General features: G+C 40.2%; 3 protein-coding genes across 4 annotated transcripts; all 3 read left to right on the forward strand.

Moving 5' to 3' along the window:
* Positions 1-186: 186 nt before the first annotated feature.
* Positions 187-3,374, forward strand: LOC146654203 (extracellular calcium-sensing receptor-like). Of its 2 annotated transcripts, none has more exons than XM_085379543.1 (5): positions 187-392; positions 522-807; positions 923-1,747; positions 1,842-2,072; positions 2,205-3,374. In XM_085379543.1, the coding sequence occupies exons 1-5, from the start codon at positions 187-189 to the stop codon at positions 3,372-3,374; spliced, it is 2,718 nt and encodes a 905-aa protein (XP_085235669.1). The 2 variants fall into 2 exon arrangements, with proteins under 2 accessions (XP_085235669.1, XP_085235670.1); XM_085379544.1 differs by lacking the exon at positions 187-392 and having other exon boundaries at positions 541-807; positions 2,205-2,328; positions 2,461-3,374.
* A 1,835-nt stretch (positions 3,375-5,209) lies between these two features.
* On the forward strand, positions 5,210-9,186 carry LOC146654204 (extracellular calcium-sensing receptor-like). Its single transcript, XM_085429296.1, has 7 exons — positions 5,210-5,233; positions 5,373-5,557; positions 5,738-6,035; positions 6,274-7,065; positions 7,156-7,383; positions 7,581-7,704; positions 8,273-9,186. The coding sequence occupies exons 1-7, from the start codon at positions 5,210-5,212 to the stop codon at positions 9,184-9,186; spliced, it is 2,565 nt and encodes an 854-aa protein (XP_085285422.1).
* A 9,430-nt stretch (positions 9,187-18,616) lies between these two features.
* Positions 18,617-22,048, forward strand: LOC146654205 (extracellular calcium-sensing receptor-like). The gene is made up of 5 exons (XM_085429298.1): positions 18,617-18,895; positions 19,137-19,931; positions 20,022-20,249; positions 20,447-20,570; positions 21,132-22,048. The coding sequence occupies exons 1-5, from the start codon at positions 18,632-18,634 to the stop codon at positions 22,046-22,048; spliced, it is 2,328 nt and encodes a 775-aa protein (XP_085285424.1). The 5' UTR covers positions 18,617-18,631.
* The last annotated feature ends 1,878 nt before the right edge of the window (positions 22,049-23,926 follow it).

Consider the following 23,926-nt stretch of genomic DNA (forward strand, 5'->3'; position numbering starts at 1 on the left):
AGCCCATTAACATCCCTATTCACTGGTCAGTCACAGCAGAACCAATATCATTGGTAGAGACAAAGACAATAAACACAGCTGTCACCCATAAGTCCCTGTGGCTTTGTGACATAAAAGTCATATTAAAAGCAGTGTTGAGGAGGCTTATCTTTGAGCATTTGTTAGGAAGCATTCAGCTGAGGAACTATGCTGCTGATAGCCAACCTACTACTTCTTTCCTGTCTGGCTGTGAGAGAAGGGAAGCCTGTGTGTCAGACCTATGGGACAAAAGAACTGTCTCAGTTTTCTAAGGAGGGAGAAATCAACATTGGAGGAATTTTTTCTTTCCATCAGAACCCCATCACTGTTTATCCAACTTTTGAAGTCAATCCAGGAAAAATACAGTGTGAAGGGTAAGACTGGGATGAAATAATTTATCTATAAATCCTATTACAATATGGGTTGTTTGTTTATATTTTAAATATAATCTTCCTCTTTGCTTATTTCTGCTATGAAAACTTTGGTCCTTCTTCTTTGTCCAGACTGGACCCAGGAGAGCTTCAGTATGCATACACTATGATGTTTGCTATAGAAGAAATTAATAACAGCTCAGGGCTGCTGCCAGGAGTGACACTTGGTTATAGGATCTTTGATTCCTGCCCCAGTATACCTTTGTCTATTAGGGCATCACTAAACTTGATGAATAGATATGAAAGTGGAGCAGGGAGCTGTAACAAACTTTCCAACGTACATGCTGTCATAGGAGAAACCACATCCACCTCCACGATAGGCATTGCACGCACCATGGGACCATTCCATATACCCGTGGTGAGTGTTGGGGGCATGCATGCTCAATGCACACATAAACTTCCTGAGATGCAATAATCTTCATTAAATGTCTTCAATGCTCAATATGACATTTAACCATGTTATTGTTTTCCAGATCAGTCATTCAGCTTCTTGTGCATGTCTTAGCAACAGAAGAGACTATCCTTCTTTTTTTAGAACCATACCTAGTGACATTTACCAAAGCAAAGCATTAGCAAAGCTTGTGAAACATTTTGGCTGGACCTGGGTAGGAGCTATCAGAACTAATAATGATTATGGGAATGGTGGTATGGCCACTTTCTTGGAAGCAGCAGAAAGGGAAGGTGTGTGTGTTGAGTACTCAGTGGCCATTTACCGAACTAATCCAAGGAAGTGGTTCTTAGATGTGGTAAATATTATAAAGAAATCCACCTCTAAGGTAATAGTGGCATTTGCTGATGGCACAGACCTTGACATACTTTTTAAAGAGCTTCATGCTCAAAATGTGACAGGCCTGCAGTGGGTTGGGAGTGAAGGCTGGATCACATACCGTTATATTGCCTCTCCAGTAAATTACGCTGTGGTTCAGGGGGCAGTTGGCTTTGCAGCATTAAATGCTCACATTCCTGGACTGCAAGAGTTCCTAGCCAGCAGCAGGCCTTCCACCGTACCTGGGAATCAGGGCCTTGTGGAATTGTGGGAGACAGTGTTCAGGTGCAACCTGTCTCCTCAAACAGAGACTCATGCTGAAGATCTGACAATAGCCTGCACTGGAAAGGAGTCTCTCCTGCATGTGAAGACACGTTTCACAGATGTGTCAGATGCCAGCCTGCTAAATAATGTGTACAAAGCCACATATGCTGTTGCTCATGCTCTACATATGCTATTTACTTGCAAAGATGAAAGGGAGCCTTTTAAGAACAATACTTGTGCTGATACGGAAAATGTACAACCATGGCAGGTAAACATAAAAAGAAACTACTGTGTCTAAATGCAAAATGTTATTTTTAATGACTATTGTTACATAGTCAGATAACATTAATGTTTGTCTGTAGGTACTGCATTACCTAACCAAGGTCAATTTTACAACTAAGACTGGTGAAGAAGTGGTCTTTGATGAGTTAGGTGAACCTGTGGCACGTTATGCATTGGTGAACTGGCAGATGGGTGAAAAAGGTTACATACTTTTTAAGACAATTGGTTACTATGATGCATCCCAGCCTGAGGGTCAGGAGTTTAAGATGAAAGCAGGTGTGAGAGCCATCTGGGCAGGAGAGAATTTCGAGGTAAAACAACACAGATAATACTGTTCCTTTCTAACCCTAAAGTTCTGACGCTTGATCTTTTACAATCACACTAAATGTATACAATTGTAAATCTGGAAGTAAATTGTTTTTAATATTGTCCCTATAATGCAGGTGCCAAGGTCTGTTTGCAGTAAGAGTTGTTTGCCTGGGACCCGTCAGGCTTTTGTTAAGGGCAAGCCAATCTGCTGTTTTGATTGCATCACCTGCGCTGATGGGGAGTTCAGCAACACTACAAGTGAGACAGCTGGATTTCTAGCCTTTACTCTTGTGCTCATTGTGTTTCTGTTGGGCAAAATCACTGCCAGCACTTTACTGGTCTATTTAAAGATGTATGTGGTGTACATCATGAAGATATTTATGTTTTCAGATGCAGTGAAATGTGACAAATGCCCTCCTGAATTCAAGTCCAATGAAGAGAGAAATAATTGTGAAATGAAAGCTATTGAGTTCCTCACGTTCACAGAATTATTGGGTATACTGTTGGTCTCCTTTTCTCTCTTTGGTGCGTGCATCTCAATGACTGTAGCCCTAATATTTTTCCAATACAGACACACTCCTATTGTCAGAGCAAACAACTCTGAGCTCAGCTTTTTGCTGCTCTTCTCCTTGACTCTGTGTTTCCTGTGTTCTCTGACCTTCATTGGCCGGCCCTCCGAATGGTCCTGCATGCTTCGACACACAGCATTTGGCATAACTTTTGTGCTCTGCATCTCTTGTATGCTGGGGAAAACGATAGTGGTTGTAATGGCATTCAAGGCTACACTTCCAGGCAGTAATGTTAAGAAGTGGTTTGGACCTGTACAGCAAAGACTGAGTGTTCTAGCATTCACTCTCATACAGATTTTGATTTGCTTAGTTTGGTTAGCAATAAATCCACCATTCCCCTACAAAAATATGAACTACTACAAAGATAAAATTATACTTGAATGTGCCCTGGGATCACCTCTAGGGTTCTGGACTGTGTTAGGATACATAGGGCTGCTGGCTATGTTATGTTTTGTACTTGCTTTTTTAGTTCGAAAGCTGCCTGATAATTTCAATGAAGCTAAATTTATCACTTTCAGCATGTTGATATTCTGTGCAGTGTGGTTAACCTTTATACCTGCTTATGTCAGCTCTCCTGGGAAATTCACAGTTGCTGTGGAAATATTTGCTATTCTGGCCTCAAGCTATGGAATGTTATTTTGCATTTTTTTGCCAAAGTGTTACATTATTTTATTAAAACCTGAAAACAATACAAAGAAACACCTGATGAGTAAAGGGACCTCAAGAACGATCTGAGAGGTTGCTAAAAAAAAAAACCAAAATTGAATCTGTCCTTTCTATAGTTTAAATATTGTTCAAATAATTCAAAACCCACTGACATCTAAGAAAACACAGCAATTAATTGTTTCAAAAACAAATGCTGGTTCACTACATGAAAGAAGGAAAGAAAGAAGCAAATAACTATAGTCCTTCCTACAAGCTCTATATCGTATATTAAATATTCCCAACAAAATCTGTAATTTCTTTTCCATGTAAAAAGTTCCGTTGATTTTTTTTTTTACATTTTTCTTTCCCTTAATTAATATTTGTACAAATAAAGTTTTGATAAATTCTGAATGTTCCGTTGTGTTATTTTGCGCACCCATAAAAAGTGAATAATGACAGACTCCAAGACTGTGTATGTATCAAAATTCCATTCAATTCAAGTCAGTTTTATTTATATAGTGCCAAATCACAACAACAGTCACTTCATGGTACTTTATATAATATAATGTAAAGACCCTGCAATAATGGAGAGAAAACCCCAACAATTCAACAACCACCTGGTGACAGTGATAAGGAAAAAACACTCTTTAACAAACAACCTGTGGAAGAGAGTCAGAGATTCATTATAATTAATGATTAAATGCAGAGTGGTGTATAAACACATAGTGTGTGCAGAAAAAACACTAATTACTGCCCTGAAAAATGACTAGGGCATATAGCCCATTAATAGAGATAGACTGATCATATTTAAGATTGAAGCATTAAGTAGTGGTAAGACTTCTGTGAGCAGTCTTGTAGTAATAGGGTCCAATAGAAATCTTGATGGTTTATTACAAAAGTTGTATTGATCAACAACTACTGATCAACGACCATTGATCAAAGACCAATGATCAATGGCCATGAGTACAATTCAGAGTTGATTCAGAGATGGTCTTTCCCTTTTCACGTAAATGGCTTCCCTTGACTTCCCGCTCAAACCAGCGTTCCTCCCTGTCCAGGATCAAATCAAATTAAATCACTTTTATTGTCACTTCACATTACTGGTACACTGTACATGTGAGTGAAATTCTTGTGTGCAAACTTCACAAGGAACAGTGGTGTGGAAAAATGCAAGAAACAAGAAACAAAGCAAATTATAAGAATTGAGAATTATAAGAATAATACTAAGCAAGCCTACCGTATGCTTACCGTTAGAGATTGACAAGGTACAATGCACATGCTATGGTAAGGGGTAGCCAGGATGACAGGTCAGGGGGAAGACATCATCAGTGCGAAAGGAACTGACTTGAAAGATAGGATGATGGAGTCGGAACAATACTGGAAGAACATATGGGAGAAGGACGCAACTTAAAATACGCTCAGTGGCTAGGGGATCTGAGACAGGGACCAGTAACCATCACAGTGGCAGATATCCAAGACAGGGTCTCCAGTATGAAGAGTTGGACAGCACCAGGGCCTGACATGGTTCACCCTTAGTGAACTACTAGGTATCAACTGAGTTAAACTGAACTGAAGAGCTTCACTCCTCAAAAGCTGTATAAACCAGAATAAAAACATGTCTGAAATTTTTCTTCCTGTTTGCCTATTGTACAAATAATTGAAAAACCAATTGAAAATGTTGAAGTAAAAGGAAAGGAAATCATATGGCTAACTTTATCAGGCTCACAAACGTCTGATTTTCTCGAATCTACATGGACCTATTGAAATGATAAATATTATATTGCATCCGAATCAATGAAAGTTGAAAACAATGAATTTATGGTAATTTATGGGCATGGTAATACAGAGAGGACATTTACAATAATTCAGTAGTGTTTTGCAGGGCCACTCCTCTGGCCCCTCCTTTTGTTCCACATAGAAGAAGCATGATGGTTCTGTTATTCATTTTTGCTGCTTCAAAATGTATAAATAAAGTCTGCATGTTTCACTTAGACTAGGTTACTTGCAATGCCACCCAGTGGTTTATTTTTTACAGACAGCATGTCATTTACACAGAAGTGGCCAGAACAGGGGTGGGCACTTTTCCAACTGTTATTGGTGGCATCTTTCTCTCAGGCAAAAGAACCTGTGTGCATACAAAGAGGGGATCCTGAGAATCCCCAGTTATCTAGGGATGGGGACATTATACTGGGGGGGATGTTCTCTTTTCACAGTAGCTGGAATGACAGAAAGGATACCTACATGCAGAAACCACTGCCACTTCAATGCACGAGGTAAATAACATTATAAAAATAAATTTAAAATAGATAAATGATCTAAGACATAAAACAATTCATCCTTTTATTTCTTGCTTTTATCTTGTTTTTCAATTTTCATATAACTGACTGATTTCAGTATTTTATGTGTTAGTAATCTATTGTCTTTATGTCAACTTTTTCATTTTTTCAATGAAGTTTGAATTTCAGGGAATTTCAGGTCGCCCAGGCTATGCTTTTTGCCATTGAGGAGATTAATAACAGTACAGACCTACTGCCAGGAGTCTCTCTGGGCTATAAAATGTATGATACTTGTGGTTCCATTGCCCAAAGCATAAAAGTTGCACTAGCCTTGATGAATGGTAATCAAATTATTTTCACAGCACCTGAGGCCCCTTGTACCAAACCAGCACAAGTGCAGGCTATAATGGGAGAGACTTCTTCCTCTCCTTGCATGGCAATAGCTACCGTAATTGGGCCATTTTATATACCAATGGTGGGTAGAATAGCTAAAAATATTTTTTTTTTCTGGAAACACAAATGTGACTCTTTAAAAGTTCTGCTTTCTTTGTATTTTTCCATTTTAGATAACCCTCTTTGCAGGGATATAATGTGCTTAACACAGTGAAAACTGAAATTAAATGTGGATGTGTGCAACATTTTTTTTCTATTTTTAATGGTCAGTGTGACTATAATCTCTCTTTCTTTTCTTTTCTTTTTTTCTTTTTGCTTAGATGAGTCACTTTGCCACATGTGCTTGTCTCAGTGACAAAACCAAGTACCCATCCTTCCTCAGAACAATACCCAGTGACTACTACCAGAGCAGAGCCCTGGTCTATTTAGTAAAGTACTTTGGATGGACTTGGGTTGGAGCTATTCGAACCAATGATGATTATGGAAATAAAGGCATGGCAACATTCACAGAAACTGCACAGCAGCTGGGCATCTGTCTGGAATATTCTGTATCTTTTTTTAGGACAGATCCCTATGAAAAAATTCAAAAGATCATTGACATTATAAAAGCTTCAACCTCCAAGGTGATTGTTGGCTTTCTGTCCCACTTTGATATGGATGTGCTATTACATGAGTTTTCTCTCAACAACCTCACTGGTTATCAGTGGATAGGCAGTGAGTCTTGGATATTTGATTCTCAAACCGCAGAAATGGATATACATCACATACTGGATGGTGCCATTGGTCTTTCCATTCCCAAATCACACGTCACTGGCCTGAAGGAGTTCATGCTGAATGTGAAACTTCTTAATTCATCTAATGATTTGTTTACTGAGTTCTGGGAGGCATTATTTAACTGTAAGTTCAAGGAGTTGAAGTCAACAGCAGAAAATCCGAGAGAGTGTACCGGACATGAAGATCTTACTGGAGTTAAAAACAGTTTCACTGATATGTCACTCATGCCTATCTTTAACAATGTATATAAAGGAGTGTATGCAGTGGCCCATGCCCTTCACAATATCCTCAATTGTAATAAAACATGTGAGAAAAATGTGCAACTAGATCCATTCATGGTGAGGTTACATTTAAACAAAAAGTAGCAGTTGTGCTGTCTGTGTTACAAAATGAGATTCAATAAATTAACAGACTGCCTGTCTTCTTAGATTTTGCAGCGCATTCTAAAAATTTACTTCAAAACAAAAGAAGGAGATGAGGTTTACTTTGATGAGAATGGAGATCCAGCAGCAAAGTATGAAATTATAAACTGGCAGCCAAGAAAAAACGGCATTGTGGAGTTTGTGACAGTTGGCCTTTATGATGCATCACTTTCTCCAGGCAAACAGCTGACTCTGCAAAATAACTCTTTAATCTGGGCAAGAAACTCAAAGCAGGTGAGTGATCAATAAACAATGAGTACAAATAATAAGCTTATTAAGAATAAAGAATTAATTATAACCAGGTGTTATTTTAAAACATTTGAACTTCATGCATATAAATATAAAATATGCATATAAAATTAAGAAATGATTGTAAAGATCATCATACATGCAGTTTATCCATGGTTATTATTGTACATTTATTCATGCAGGTGCCTGTGTCAGTTTGCAGTGAGAAATGTCCCCCAGGAACACGCAAGGTTCTCCAGAAAGGAAGGCCTGTTTGCTGCTATGACTGTATAAGATGTGCAGAGGGAGAGATAAGCAACACTACAGGTGTGGTAATATTGCAATAAAAAAACTTTAATGAACTACAAGCAATATTACTGTTCATGTTCCAGCATATTTTTTCATTCTTTCGCAACATTGAGGAAACCCCTCAAAAAATTTGAATAATTATGCTCTTTTTTTCTATACATAAAGCAAATGAAGAGTGAAATATGGGGCTGTTTCAGCCTACTGTGAATAATATGAGCACACTCCCTGCTTCAAAACCTGCCCTATCTATCATAACTTTCGTTGTTGTTCCAGCACCAGTTGCTTTATACCACAGCATGTAATTTCTTGATGCTGCAGTTTGTTCAGAATTAGTGTCAGTTTTACTGAAAAATGGTCAACGATGTTTGAAGTGACTTATTTACCATTTTTCATATTGACTGTGCAAAAGCATTGTCAACACATTTTTTCTCATCTTCTCATTGTGTAGCTTTAGCAGTAGCCTGACCAATGTAGAGTAATACTGTAGTTAGTGTGCTAGTGAGTATAATATGCTGTAAAGTAGATTCAAACGCATAAATCTAGTAAATCTCCAGAATTCTAACATTGTGTTAACATTAATTTGCAGATTCTGTTACCTGTTTGAGATGTCCCCCTGAATTTTGGTCAAATGAAAGAAGAGACACGTGCATAAAGAAGGAAGCAGTGTTTCTATCATATGAAGAAATTATGGGAGCACTCCTGACTGCTGCATGTTTATTTGGAACATGCATGACTACTGGTGTGGCATTAATATTCTTCAAATACAGGAAAACTCCTATTGTGAGGGCAAACAATTCTGAGCTGAGCTTCCTGCTGCTCTTCTCTTTGACATTATGTTTCCTGTGTTCTCTGACATTCATTGGTCAGCCCTCTGAATGGTCCTGCATGCTGCGACATGTAGCTTTTGGGATCACCTTTGTGCTCTGCATCTCTTGTGTTCTGGGGAAAACAATGGTTGTTTTGATGGCTTTCCGGGCAACGCGTCCAGGTAGTAATGTTCAGAAATGGTTTGGACCTACACAGCAGAGACTCTGTGTTACAAGTTTTACTCTTATACAAGTTATCATATGTATCATTTGGTTAACAGTTTCGCCTCCTTTTCCATTTAAGAATTTTAAGGAAATCAAAGACAAGATCACTTTAGAGTGTGCTCTGGGCACATCTGTGGGCTACTGGGCTGTGCTTGGCTACATTGGACTTTTGTCTGTCTTATGTTTCATTTTTGCTTTTCTGGCTCGAAAACTGCCTGATAATTTCAATGAAGCCAAGTTTATCACCTTTAGCATGTTGATATTCTGTGCAGTGTGGATCACATTTATTCCAGCATATGTCAGCTCTCCGGGGAAGTTCAGTGTTGCTGTAGAAATATTTGCTATTCTTGCCTCCAGCTTTGGACTGCTGATTTGCATTTTTTTTCCAAAGTGTTATATCATCTTACTGAAACCAGAAAAGAACACGAAAAAGAACATGATGGGGAGGGGTCCACGATCGCCATCATGAAAATAAATAAATAAATAATTATTTTGTTTGTGTGTGTGTACGTGCTTCTGTGCTTGGTTTGTTTGTACCAGCAGAGAATGCAAAAATGCAACCATAACACATTGCTCAGACATGCTTGGTCAAAATGACTAAGCAAATATTTTAACAATGTCTGCCTTTAACATGCATGATTTAATTTAAAAAAAGAGACCATATTATGATTGACAAACAGAGAGTTTTGAAGAGAAAAAGTGACAAAAAGTATTCCTTTGTACATGAATTAAAAGAAGATCATGTTGAAATGGAGGCTCATGTGAGATTGAGCTAATGGTAAATCTGACTGAAGATAATAGCATAAATTGAACAAGACATGAAGTGAGAATATTAATATGTAACTGAACATTCACATGGAATTATTGACTTTTCTTATTAAAGCAGCAAATAGAAAAGAAAAAAAATGTGATGAATTCATATTAATGAAGTAACCTTTGTCCTCATTAAAAGCGGGTGAAAATTCAGAGAGACTGACATTGAGTGATTGTATGTCAGAATCTGTGATTGGATGTCTAGAGAGAGGGAGAGAGAGAGGGGTATGCAAATCAAATTGACAAATGAGTATAAAAGGGGGTACCCAGGAACATTTGGAGCTGTGTCTTCTTCTAGTTCTCGCAATGAGCAGACAACATCGTCTGAAGATTCGGTCTGTGGACTCACTAATTTGATTTATAATTTTTGACTTTTTTCTGCTCATTTTTGTTGTGTTAGAGTATACATGCAAGAGGATTTGCATTTCCATTGTTTCCTACTGGACTTGGCTCCTCTCCTAATGGGTTATAGTTACACTGAAGAGATAATATTAATATTAATATTCAATTGATATTATTTGAATCTGCTTTTTCATTGCTCCTGCTAAATTGCTTTAATAAAAATATCCCACATTTAAAAAGTAAATTGCGGACATTTCCTTTTTAACCCACTGTGAAACAGTAATATTAAAAATCTGAGTATTGATCTACATTAGTATAAATACTACAGGTTACTCCAGCCTTTTAAAAGTAACAGACCCCTGGGGCAAACTGTTCAGACCACTAATCAAACTCAGCCATATTCCAAGAGCATTGATCTAGATGAAAGCTGCTGCAACAGGTGTTGCTGGTAAATACTGGGCCTGCAAGGCTACTTTTAGCTCCAGGGTTTTTTTTTTTTATCAGAGTAGGCAGGGTAGAAACCTGGGGGTTAGAGGCAGTTAGTCTGGAGGAAGTCCCTTCACCCATCGGCTCTAAGCTCTGCACAACCTACTGAGTAATACACAGTAGGTTTTAAACAGAGTCAATCCAGACTTCCTGTATTGGGGTGCTGGTTTTACAGGTCGACAATATATTTAAAGAAACTTTTTAGTAGTAGTTACAGGTTTTGTTGATTTCAAAGAACGGAATTTCTTTTCATTCACAAATTGTGACTGATCGTTCAGACCCAAGGTATGACGAGACATACAGAAGGTAGGAGACAATGCCACTTGCAGCTTAATAAAATATCACCATTTTCCTTCTCACCTAATGTTGAATTCTATAAGATTATTTGGGTAACAATGGACAGTTTGAGCTGAGACAATGGAGTTGGTGCAGAAGGTTATGTAGTCAGTGATACACTCATTAAGTCCATTGATGTCCTCACCCTTGGGTTCACAGAGTGTCTCCCAGTCTGTCATCTCAAAAACCGCCCTGTAGTTCTGCTAAAGCCTCTCCCTACCACCTCCTAATACTCCTAGTAGTCACAGGCTCCTTCTTCACCATAAGCACATAGCGGTGGATATGGTGATCATCTGACCTACCCAGTGGGGGGAAGAACTGCATGCATCCTTGACGTTAGCATACAGTAGGTCCAAATTCCTCTCCCTCTTGGTGGGACAAACCACATAGTGTGTAAGTTGGCTGTGTAGCGCCCTAGGGGACATGGTTGAACTCACCAAAGATAGCAATGAAGGCACTCGGGTGCTGAGGCTACGTCCACACTAGCCCGTATAGATTTGAAAATGGCATTTTCATCTGAAAACGCTCCGTGTACACACTATCGTTTTCAGTGGTTTTCACAGAGTTGTGTGTCCACATTGAAACAGCCGAAAACACTTACCTTCCAGTAATGCACATGCATGAAACGCATTTATTCTGCCACTTATTTACTTTCCGGCTCTTTAAAATTTCGCGGCAGAATGCTGAGGAAAAGCACTGAGTTTTTTAAATGGACTAACAATGAGGTGGAGTTGTTGCTGCGAGTAACACATAAGTACAAAGTTGCAAAAGCGAGTGAGAATTAAAGAATCTGAAGAAAAGCTATCAGCAGCATGTACAGACTGATATTAATCTTTAATAGGGCTGTCAAAGTTCGTAGCAAACAAAACAACTCAGAATCAGAATCAGAATCGTGTTTATTGGCCAAGTATATGTGGAGACACATACAAGGAATTTGGTTCCGGTAGATGGTGGCTCTCAAGCACAGCAATGTAAATCACACACACACACACACACACACACACACACACACACACACACACACACACACACACACACACACGCACACGTGTCTATATATACACATTACACATACATACACATACATACACAAAGCTGTGTAAACCAACTATAAAGAACTTATATACATAAAGTACAGAAATCAAATGAAGTGGAATGAATACTACAGAATGTACATAACGTGCAGTTGCAGTCTGGCAGTGGGAGCAGTGCGACAGGTCAACTGTTTAGAAGGGAGATGGCGAGGGGAAAGAAACTGTTCCTATGTCGGGTGGTCCTGGTCTGCAGGCTACTGTACCGTCTGCCAGAGGGCAGCAGATCAAAAAGTCTGTGTCCAGGGTGTGAGGGGTCTGTCATGATTTTCCCTGCCTGTTTCCTGGTTCTTGAGAGGTACAGATCCTGGATGGAGGGCAGGGGGGCGCCGATGATCCTTTCTGCTGCCCGTACAGTCCGCTGCAGTCTGCTCCTGTCCTGTTTAGTGGCTGCACCATACCAGACTGTGATGGAGGAGCACAGGACAGACTCAATGACCGCAGTGTAGAACTGGATCAGCAGCTCCTGTGGAAGACTGTACTTCCCCAGTTGTCTCAGGAAGTACATCCTCTGCTGGGTCTTTTTGAGGATGGAGTTGATGTTGGTCTCCCACTTCAGGTCCTGGGAGATGGTTGTACCCAGGAACTTGAAGATCTTCACAGTCGACACAGGGCTGTCTGATATGGTGAGGGGGAGCAGAGTTGAGGAATGTCTCCTGAAGTCCACTGTCATCTCTACAGTTTTAAGAGTGTTCAGCTTCAGATTGTGCTGACTGCACCAGAGTACCAGCCGCTCAACTTCCTGCCGGTATGCAGATTCATCACCATCCTGAATGAGGCCAATGACAGTGGTGTCATCTGCAAACTTTAGGAGTTTAACAGCCGAGTTCTTGGAGGTGCAGTCGTTAGTGTAGAGGGAGAACAGTAGTGGTGAGAGGACACATCCTTGAGGGGCGCCAATACTGAGGGACCGAGTTTCAGAGGTGATCTCCCCCAGCCTCACTTGTTGCTTTCTGTCTGTCAGGAAGCTGGTGATCCACTGACAGGTAGCTGGTGACACGCTGAGCTGGGAGAGTTTGGAGGAGAGAAGTTCAGGCACAATGGTGTTAAAAGCCGAACTAAAGTCCACAAACAGGACCCTGGCATAAGTTCCTGGGCGGTCGAGGTGTTGCAGGACAGAGGTGGGACCAAGTCATTGTTTTGCAAGTCTCAAGTAAGTCTCAAGTCTTTATCCTCAAGTCTCAAGTCAAGTCTCAAGTAATGTCAGGCAAGTCAGAGTCGAGTCTCAAGTCACTGGTGTAAAAGTCCGAGTCAAGTCACAAGTCTGAAACTTTGAATTTCAAGTCCTTTCGAGTCTTTAAAAAAAAAAACACGGAAAAATAATGTTGCAGTTATATGCTAAATGTAAATATTAGACCATGTAATTTTAAAATCTGTGTTTTTCTCAACACATGACAAAATAGTGAACTTAGAAAATATACACAAATTGTGAAATTGCACCTCTTTAAAATGCAGCTCAATTAAACCTAGCTCCAAGAATAATTTTCACCGACAGTTCTTAGCATATTTATATGCATATTTATAATCATACGGTTCTTGGAGTGAGTGCACACACTCGTGAAGTTTAGTAACTTCCGGTCACTGCAACAAGCCCAGGTACAGTTTACCGATGGATGGGTACAGGACCTTGAAATGCACCGTGTAGAACGAAAGACCATCGTACGTATCATAAGTTTACCAGTCTCACAAATTGTCGTCATAAATACACATTTGTTAACCGTTTATTAATAGCACCTTTGAGCTCAATGGTAATTAATTAGTAGTGGAAATAATTTCTGGTACCCATCACAGAAATGTAGCAGTGACAACAATATTGTATGCTGTAATCGTACTGGGCAATTAGTGATACAAAAAACCTGTTTTATCCTGTGAATAAAAGTATATGTTTTTGTCAATGTACCATAATAACAGAAGCGAAACGCAATATTGTGTCAGGGCAATTCACTATTTATGCACAATAAATAAAGGAGCATAGCGCGACAATTTCTGTTCAGCGCCAGACTTGCTTGTAACCTATATCACTAATTATGTTATGAAAATGACGTATTAACTACTAAAAAAACACTGACCTTCGTGTAAATGCTTGGAGCAGACTAACCTGTGAGCTGGAGTGTTCTGGGACGTTATATTTGATCTTTGAATGGCTGCAATCCAGGCCATCCGTCGCGTCTTTGTTACTTCGGAAACATGGCTTGAACAATTTCTCTTCAACGACGTAATCCGATAACAACCGATCTCTTTACCCGTCGGCTTCCCGTGGCTGTCATGCGACCGGCTATTGCAGTTAATAATACAACGGCTTCTTGACATTTTTGTGTTTCTTTTTATCGCTGTATAACTGATTTTAATTGAAAGCCTGCGTGCGCTAGTACCGCTTGCCACGAGTTCCCAGAATCCTTTGTGGTTCTACCCGTGAATGACGTCACATTTTCAATCTCTATATAATATGCATGTTAAATTTTATATTTGGGGTAAAATATCAAGTCTTTTCAAGTAAACCGGTTCAAGTCCAATTCAAGTCCCAAGTCATTGGTGTAAAAGTCCAAGTCAAGTCACAAGTCTTAGAACATTTTTTCAAGTCAAGTCTAAAGTCATAAAATTAATGACTCGAGTCTGACTCGAGTCCAAGTCATGTGACTCGAGTCCACACCTCTGTTGCAGGATGTAATGTAGCCCCATGAGGCGGCAAAACACTTAGCAGGGTAGCCAAAAGAATACACACTCACACTGGCATTGGGAATTCCACAGCGTGTTCTTTAATATACCTTCTCTTCATCAACCATATAAGCCCGGTTGAACGGCTGCAGCTTAACAAACATAGCGCAGAGTGTTCGTACAACCCATAACGTTGCAAACAAAGGTGTCTGGAGAGGTAAAACATAACATCCGTCCCTCCTCATGCACTAGCATGCAAGCACATGTCCACACAATCACAGAGAGAGTCAGTGGCGCATATAGATGACAACATTAACCCTCGACTTGGGTTGTCTTAAAGAGACAACACACCATTGTGACTGTTACAACACTGCGACGTGAAAGCACCGTTTCCAATTGTATGCGTTATCCAGAGCGTTTTCAACACGTTGCGTTTTCCATGAGCGAAAATGCCATCTCAGTCTGGACGAGAGGCCAAAACGGAGAGAAAATGATTAGTGTGGACATAGCCTGAGTCTGTAATCGGGCTATAGCAGAGTGGATAATCTCACATACAGCTGTGGGTTTAGCAGAGGGAGAAACATAAAGAGCCACCAAGATTACTGGGTAAATTCCCTGGACAATTAATATGGCCTGAGTCCAACAGTGCACAGTTCAGTTTCCGGGCAACAAATCCGCTCTTTGATTTTTATTTGAGCAGGGTTACACCACCTATTGTTAACAACAATGACAAGCCCCTCTTCGTTCTGCTTACTGCTCACAGTGCTGTCCAGTTGGCCTGAACAGTGTGGAAGCCTTTCATAGATGCACTGTCATTGGGTGCATCCATGATTCAGTGAAGCCTATCAAGCTTCGATCGTGGCTCAAGACTTGGGAGTTTGTCTTGAATCGGAAGGTTGCCGGTTCGAGCCCCAGCTTGGACAGTCTTGGTCGTTGTGTCCTTGGGCAAGACACTTGACCCGTTGCCTACTGGTGGTGGTCAGAGGGCCTGATGGTGCCAGTGTCCAGCAGCCTCTGTCAGTGCGCCCCAGGGTGGCTGTGGCTACTATATAGCTTGCCATCACCAGTGTGTGAATGGGTGGGTGACTGGATGTGTAAAGCGCTTTGGGGTCCTTAGGGACTAGTAAAGCGCTATACAAATACAGGCCATTTACCATTTACACAGAAATTCAAGCCTGGAACTTATAGCTCATCAAGGTCTTCAAGTCTTTAAGACATTACTACAGTTTAACTAACTGGCGTGTGTCATCTTGCCCCATAGTTAGACAGAGCTAGGTATCATCTGCATAGCAATGCCTTAAAATGATACTGTCCAATGGAAGCATGCATAATATAAATAGAATTTTTCATAGCATGAAATCCTGTGGAACTCCATAATTTACTTCACAGTGTAAAGAAGTCACCCCATTTATAAAAACAAACTGGAGTCTATTAGATAGACATGATTCCAACCACTGCCATGCTGTACATTTAATTCCTATGGCATACTCTAATCTTTGTAATAAATACCGTGATCAACAGCATCGAGCGCTAAACTGATATCTAGCAAGACATGCCCTAAATCCACAGTGGCGGGGCGTTGTCTTTGCCCTGCTGCAAAGGAGGGGTGGCGCAGTGAGTGCACAGGGCAGCACGGAGGTGGGGAGGGAACAGGTGTGCAGAACTGTTTAATGAGGGAGACCTGTCTTATGTCTTTGGCACTGAGAAGGAGCTGACACACGGGGAGTGACGGAGTGGCTGCGTCCAAGGCTGATCCCGGAAACCGCAGGAGGAAAAGACACTGTATTTTGAATAAAGCACAGTTACAAGCACAACCCAGACGTGTGTGTATGTGGGTCCTGTGTCACAAGTGGTGTCGAAACCCAGGTGTACGCCGTGATGTCTACATCACAATAAAATGTACTGACTCCAAAATAAAATGTAGTCAGGAGCCACCAAACTCTGTCCAGCATTATGAAAACGTGCCCAAGCAATGCGCTGCACAGTGGTGGAAATGTCACAGTACTGGTCCACATAACATGGGTTCTTCCCTCCCAGAATCAAGGTGACGGGTGTGAGTGTGCTCAAGAAACTACCTGGTACCAGACCCACCTGGCCTTTTTGACGGCCACGTCTGGCCCATGTACCTGAAACATAAGAACATGTGCTTGAGCACATTGTTTCCACATTTCTCTTATTTCATGAACAAAGTCTTGTTTAGCATTACCACATGTACCAATAATTTAATGTTTAAATGATCAGAATTGTTTTAAATACAATGTAGCTGCCATCACCAGTGTGTGAATGCGAGTGTGAATGGGTGGGTGACTGGATATGTAAAGCGCTTTGGGGTCCTTAGGGACTAGTAAAGCGCTATATAAATACAGGCCATTTACCATTTACCATGTCGGACCCCTGCCAGGTCAGCCCGCCGCCCAGCCTGCCGCCCAGCCTGCCGCCCAGCCACCTGTCCAGCCATTGCAGATTCTGGGGCAGATAATGCAGGATCTGGCTGCTATGTCTGCTCGGCAGGCGGCGGTCCAGGACCAGCAGCTGTCTTTGCTTCGCCAGCAAGCGGTACAGCAGACGGCGGCGCTGCAACAGTCGCTGGGAGGTCCGGCTGCGCCGCCTCAGCCTCCCCCACTGTTGGTGATGCTGGACCGGATGGGTGATGGGGAGGATCCGCTGACATTCATTGAGACATTCCAGGCCACGGTGCTTGCCTGCCGGTGGCCTGAGGAGGAGTGGGCTCCCAGGCTGCTGCCGCTGCTGCCAGGGGAGGCACAGATGGCGGCCCTCAGCCTGCCCCCTGCGTCCCCGAGCGTCTTCGTCAATGTCTGCAGGGCAGTGCTAGATCGGCTCGGGCTTACCCCGGAGGACCACCGGAGGCGGTTTCAAGCAAGCTGGATGTCAGCGGGGGAGCAGCCATTCACTTGGGCTCGTCAGCTGGAGGAGGCGGCGGCGAGATGGCTGCGACCAGGGCCGACGGAGGAGGAGACGTGTCTGCTGAACCTGGTGGTGTCTTTAGTTAAGACAGCTGGGTTATGTGATGGCTTTTAAAGTAATGGTTTAATCACTGCCCCCCAAAATGCCTGTGGTATATAACCCATTAATGGAGATAGACTGATTATATTTAAGACTGGAACATTAACAAGTGGTAGGACTTCTTTGAGCAGTCTTGTAGGAATAAGGTCTGAAAAATTTTGAATGTTTGGAGAAGGTGATTTCTCAAGTTAACCCAGAGAGATCAATTGCAGAGAAAGAGTATAAATAAATATCAACTGAACTGAATAGAACTGAATAGCTTCACTCCTCAAAAACTGTAGATGGCTGTTTTTCCTCACTGTACACAAACTGAAACCAGAATATAAACATGTCTGATTTTTTTTTCTTCCTGTTTGCTCGTTGTGCAAATATTGGAAAAACTGATTGAAAATAAAACAGTGAAAGAAAGGAGATCATATGGTTTCATTTATCAAATTTAAACATTTCCAAATATAATCTTAAAAGATAATAAAGGTTTTCTTGAATCTTCATGGACCTATTGAAACTATAAATGTTATATTGCATCTGATTCAATCAATAATGATATTGTATAGTAGTGTAGTGTTTTGCAGGGCCACTCCTCTGGCCCCTCCTTTTCCTTCCACATAGAAGAAGCATGATGGTTCTGTTATTCATTTTTGCTGCTTCAAAATGTATAAATAAAGTCTGCATGTTTCACTTAGACTAGGTTACTTGCAATGCCACCCAGTGGTTCAGTTTTTACAGACAGCATGTCATTTACTCAGAAGTGGCCAGAATTGGGGTGGGCACTTTTCCGACTGTTACTGGTGGCATCTTTCTCTCAGGCTAAAGAATCTGTGTGCATGCAAAGAGGGGACCCTGAGAACCCCCAGTTATCTAGGGATGGGGACATTATACTGGGGGGGATGTTCTCTTTTCACAGTAGCTGGAATGACAGAAAGGATACCTACATGCAGAAACCACTGCCACTTCAATGCACGAGGTAAATAACATTATAAAAATAAATTTAAAATAGATAAATGATCTAAGATGAAAAAAACCCCAAACATTTTTTTCTTGTTTCTTGTTTTTTTCCTATTAATATAACTGACTGATTTCAGTATCTTATGTGTTAGTAATCTATTGTCAACTTTTTCACTGTTTGAATGAAGTTTGAATTCCAGAGAATTCCGGGTCGCCCAGGCTATGCTTTTTGCCATTGAGGAGATTAATAACAGTACAGACCTACTGCCAGGAGTCTCTCTGGGCTATAAAATGTATGATACTTGTGGTTCCATTGCCCAAAGCATAAAAGTTGCACTAGCCTTGATGAATGGTAATCAAATTATTTTCACAGCACCTGAGGCCCCTTGTACCAAACCAGCACAAGTGCAGGCTATAATTGGAGAGACGTCTTCCTCTCCTTGCATGGCAATAGCTACCGTAATTGGGCCATTTTATATACCAATGGTGGGTAGAATAGCTAAAAATATTTTTTTCTGGAAACACAAATGTGACTCATTTTAGATAGGCCTCTTTGTGGGGATATAATGTGCTTAACACAGTGAAAACTGAAATTAAATGTGGATGTGTGCAAAAAATGTTTTTCATTTTTAATGGTCAATGTGACTATTGTCATTATTATTCCTTGTAACATCTTTAATTTTATCTCGTTCTTTGTCTTTTTCATGGCCTTTCCCCCCCCTCTTAGATCAGCCATTTGGCCACATGTGCTTGTCTCAGTGACAAAACCAAGTACCCATCCTTCCTCAGAACAATACCCAGTGACTACTACCAGAGCAGAGCCCTGGTCTATTTAGTAAAGTACTTTGGATGGACTTGGGTTGGAGCTATTCGAACCAATGATGATTATGGAAATAAAGGCATGGCAACATTCACAGAAACTGCACAGCAGCTGGGCATCTGTCTGGAATATTCTGTATCTTTTTTTAGGACAGATCCCTATGAAAAAATTCAAAAGATCATTGACATTATAAAAGCTTCAACCTCCAAGGTGATTGTTGGCTTTCTGTCCCACTTTGATATGGATGTGCTATTACATGAGTTTTCTCTCAACAATCTGACTGGTTATCAGTGGGTAGGTAGTGAGTCTTGGATATTTGATTCTCAAACCGCAAAAATGGATATACATCACATACTGGATGGTGCCATTGGTCTTTACATTCCCAAATCACACGTCACTGGCCTGAAGGAGTTCATGCTGAATGTGAAACTTCTTAATTCATCTAATAATGATTTGTTTACTGAGTTCTGGGAGGCATTATTTAACTGTAAGTTCAAGGAGTTGAAGTCAACAGCAGAAAATCCAAGAGAGTGTACCGGACATGAAGATCTTACTGGAGTTCAAAATAGCTTCACTGACATGTCTCTCATGCCTATGTTTAACAATGTATATAAAGGAGTGTATGCAGTGGCCCATGCCCTTCACAATATCCTCAATTGTAATAAAACATGTGAGAAAAATGTGCAGCTAGATCCATTCATGGTGAGGTTACATTTAAACAAAAAGTAGCAGTTGTGCTGTCTGTGTTACAAAATGAGATTCAATAAATTAACAGACTGCCTGTCTTCTTAGATTTTGCAGCGCATTCTAAAAATTTACTTCAAAACAAAAGAAGGAGATGAGGTTTACTTTGATGAGAATGGAGATCCAGCAGCAAAGTATGAAATTATAAACTGGCAGCCAAGAAAAAACGGCATTGTGGAGTTTGTGACAGTTGGCCTTTATGATGCATCACTTTCTCCAGGCAAACAGCTGACTCTGCAAAATAACTCTTTAATCTGGGCAAGAAACTCAAAGCAGGTGAGTGATCAATAAACAATGAGTACAAATAATAAGCTTATTAAGAATAAAGAATTAATTATAACCAGGTGTTATTTTAAAACATTTGAACTTCATGCATATAAATATAAAATATGCATATAAAATTAAGAAATGATTGTAAAGATCATCATACATGCAGTTTATCCATGGTTATTATTGTACATTTATCCATACAGGTGCCTGTGTCAGTTTGCAGTGAGAAATGTCCCCCAGGAACACGCAAGGTTCTCCAGAAAGGAAGGCCTGTTTGCTGCTATGACTGTATAAGATGTGCAGAGGGAGAGATAAGCAACACTACAGGTGTGGTAATATTTCAATAAAAAACTTTAATGAACTACAAGCAATATAACTGTTCATGTTCCAGCATATTTTTTCATTCTTTCGCAACATTGAGGAAACCCCTCAGAAATTTTAATAATTTTGCTCTTTTTTTCTATACATAAAGCAAATGAAGAGTGAAATATGGGGCTGTTTCAGCCTACTGTGAATAATATGAGCACACTCCCTGCTTCAAAACCTGCCCTATCTATCATAACTTTCGCTGTTGTTCCAGCACCAGTTGCTTTATACCACAGCATGTAATTTCTTGATGCTGCAGTTTGTTCAGAAACAGTGTCAGTTTTACTGAAAAATGGTCAACGATGTTTGAAGTGACTTATTTACCATTTTTCATACTGACTGTGCAAAAGCATTGTCAACGCATTTTTTCTCATCTTCTCATTGTGTAGCTTTAGCAGTAGCCTGACCAATGTAGAGTAATAGTTAGTGTGCTAGTGAGTATAATATGCTGTAAAGTAGATTCAAACGCATAAATCTAGTAAATCTCCAGAATTCTAACATTGTGTTAACATTAATTTGCAGATTCTGTTACCTGTTTGAGATGTCCCCCTGAATTTTGGTCAAATGAAAGAAGAGACACGTGCATAAAGAAGGAAGCAGTGTTTCTATCATATGAAGAAATTATGGGAGCACTCCTGACTGCTGCATGTTTATTTGGAACATGCATGACTACTGGTGTGGCATTAATATTCTTCAAATACAGGAAAACTCCTATTGTGAGGGCAAACAATTCTGAGCTGAGCTTCCTGCTGCTCTTCTCTTTGACATTGTGTTTCCTGTGTTCTCTGACATTCATTGGTCAGCCCTCTGAATGGTCTTGCATGCTGCGACATGTAGCTTTTGGGATCACCTTTGTGCTCTGCATCTCTTGTGTTCTGGGGAAAACAATGGTTGTTTTGATGGCTTTCCGGGCAACGCGTCCAGGTAGTAATGTTCAGAAATGGTTTGGACCTACACAGCAGAGACTCTGTGTTACAAGTTTTACTCTTATACAACTTATCATGTGTATAATTTGGTTAACAGTTTCGCCTCCTTTTCCATTTAAAAACTTTAAGGAATTTAAAGATAAGATCACCTTAGAGTGTGCTCTGGGCACATCTGTGGGCTACTGGGCTGTGCTTGGCTACATTGGACTTTTGTCTGTCTTATGTTTTATTTTTGCTTTTCTGGCTCGAAAACTGCCTGATAATTTCAATGAAGCCAAGTTTATCACCTTTAGCATGCTGATATTTTGTGCAGTGTGGATCACATTTATTCCAGCATATGTCAGCTCTCCGGGGAAGTTCAGTGTTGCTGTAGAAATATTTGCTATTCTTGCCTCCAGCTTTGGACTGCTGATTTGCATTTTTTTTCCAAAGTGTTATATCATCTTACTGAAACCAGAAAGGAACACAAAAAAGAACATGATGGGGAAGGGTGCTCCACGACCACCATCATGAAAATAAATAAGTTATTTAATTAAAATATTAAGTTTGTGTGTGTGCTTCTGTGCTGTTTTTTTTTTTTTTTTTTGTACCAGCAGAGAATGCAAACATAGCACACTGCTCAGATCTTGTCTGAGGTGTTTAGCGTGTGGTCAGAATGACTAAGCAAACATTCAGACAATGCCTGACTTTAACATTTATGATTCAATAAAATAAATTTTTTTTGAGTATATTATGATTGACACACACTTAATTCATAGTGCACAGTTCTCACTACTGTTGGGTTCAATCTTATGAGAGAAGACAGCTCAGCAATCTGTACGAATAAAGAGCACCCAGGTAGTAAACACTTTTATTATGAGATAGAAAAACAAAATGTTAATTTGATTGGCCAAAATTTTTCGGGGGAGGTTGTGGTCGTGGACTTGTTTCCCATTATTTGCCTTGGGTCCATTCCATGGATCACCATACACCCTGGTATGGATATCTCCTTCTGCAATGAGAAGAACAGATAAAAAACCACCGACTGTCTAAACAGAAAACGTATTCCTTGTGGTATTTTTTAAGCAGTCTGGTTTTGGATGGGCGTGACATTATCTTTTCAACACTCTATTCTACAACACCGATTTGTGTAATAAAAGATAAGATATAAATGTGTTATTTTAGATAAAATATAAGTGCGTGATAAAAATTGTGAGATAATTGTAATATGTAAGACAATGGGGCACACATATTAAAAATTTGTTTAAAAAAATTAAAACAAATCTCTACTTTCACACCTTTTAACATGTAAATCCATAATCCATCTTAAAGCCTCATGTCCTTTCTTGGTATCAATGTGATATTGGACCAGAGTGGTCTTCCTCTCTTAAACCTGTTTCAGAAGTCCCCAGAAGGTGAGAAAAATTTTTCACTCTTCTAATAAAAGTTAATGGACCTTACAGGCCATCATCCTTTCCCATCAGGAGAGTGCAAAATGAGGTCCTCTGGACAAGCCTGATGACCTGAATGTTGGAGGGAAAAAGAACAAAAAACCGAAGTTTCCTCTCTCAGTACCTTCCTTCTGGCTTCCTTGACTGTCGTCTTCACTTTTCAGGTCCTCTGCCATACTCTAACAATGGCATCTGAAGCTATGTTTTTAGGAATGAGAGTGCAGCACACAATACCAAACACGCCAAGAGCGGAGAGGGGAAGTCTAAGGACTTCCTGTTCTATACCACCCTCACTGACTTGAAAACAAATTTTTCAAATGGACCTGCAATGTTATCATCAGATTAAGTTAGCCAATTGGATATTATAGTGTGGTCCACATGTTATTAGGGATTCCCCAACAGGATGAATGTAAACACGTTTACAATTTAATTAGGTAACACATGCTCATTAGACACACATCTTAGAACTTCAATAACACCAATTTGTATCACAATCTTTATGAAATCAATATTAAAATTGAGGAATCATCTTAACCACAAAAGTATTGGAGTTAGGTTTGACCAGTACCCTATTACAGTCACTGGAAGCACTAGTCTTACCATTGTACAGGTTCCTAACCACATCCAAGCAGGAAATCCAAGTCTTTTCCTCCACAGAACCACAATAGATCAGACTTGGAAATAGGTATCTGGTATTGGACCAATTCACAATGTTTATTATTTTATTAAACCATGAAAGCTTTGCTGCACTTCACCTACCTCTGTTGCATTATAGTAAACATGTATAATTACCCTCCTTTGGCATTTAGTTGGGTGGTGTGGTCATGTTGGACGCTCTGAAAACAAAGAACTCAGAACATAACATTTAGCAGGGGTGTGACTCATGTGCAAAGCAATCATGCAGTGTAAACCTTTTAATTCTTTACACATCATGATTTCTCTCAGTAATGATACAATAGCA

This window comes from Rhamphochromis longiceps, linkage group LG14, assembly GCF_057381845.1.
Source record: "Rhamphochromis longiceps isolate RC_006_pf linkage group LG14, R_longiceps_female_GT1.1, whole genome shotgun sequence".
Taxonomy (NCBI): domain Eukaryota; kingdom Metazoa; phylum Chordata; class Actinopteri; order Cichliformes; family Cichlidae; genus Rhamphochromis; species Rhamphochromis longiceps.

Excerpts from the sequence above, each read along its gene's own strand:
- LOC146654203 (XM_085379543.1), top strand. The coding sequence starts at position 187 with ATGCTGCTGATAGCCAACCTACTACTTCTTTCCTGTCTGGCTGTGAGA. Across the intron at positions 808-922 it reads GACCATTCCATATACCCGTG|ATCAGTCATTCAGCTTCTTG; the intron begins GTGAGTGTTGGG and ends ATTGTTTTCCAG. Across the intron at positions 1,748-1,841 it reads AAAATGTACAACCATGGCAG|GTACTGCATTACCTAACCAA; the intron begins GTAAACATAAAA and ends GTTTGTCTGTAG.
- LOC146654204 (XM_085429296.1), top strand. The coding sequence starts at position 5,210 with ATGATGGTTCTGTTATTCATTTTT. Across the intron at positions 6,036-6,273 it reads GGCCATTTTATATACCAATG|ATGAGTCACTTTGCCACATG; the intron begins GTGGGTAGAATA and ends CTTTTTGCTTAG. Across the intron at positions 7,384-7,580 it reads GGGCAAGAAACTCAAAGCAG|GTGCCTGTGTCAGTTTGCAG; the intron begins GTGAGTGATCAA and ends TTATTCATGCAG.
- LOC146654205 (XM_085429298.1), top strand. The coding sequence starts at position 18,632 with ATGCTTTTTGCCATTGAGGAGATTAATAACAGTACAGACCTACTGCCA. Across the intron at positions 18,896-19,136 it reads GGCCATTTTATATACCAATG|ATCAGCCATTTGGCCACATG; the intron begins GTGGGTAGAATA and ends CCCCCCTCTTAG. Across the intron at positions 19,932-20,021 it reads TGCAGCTAGATCCATTCATG|ATTTTGCAGCGCATTCTAAA; the intron begins GTGAGGTTACAT and ends CTGTCTTCTTAG.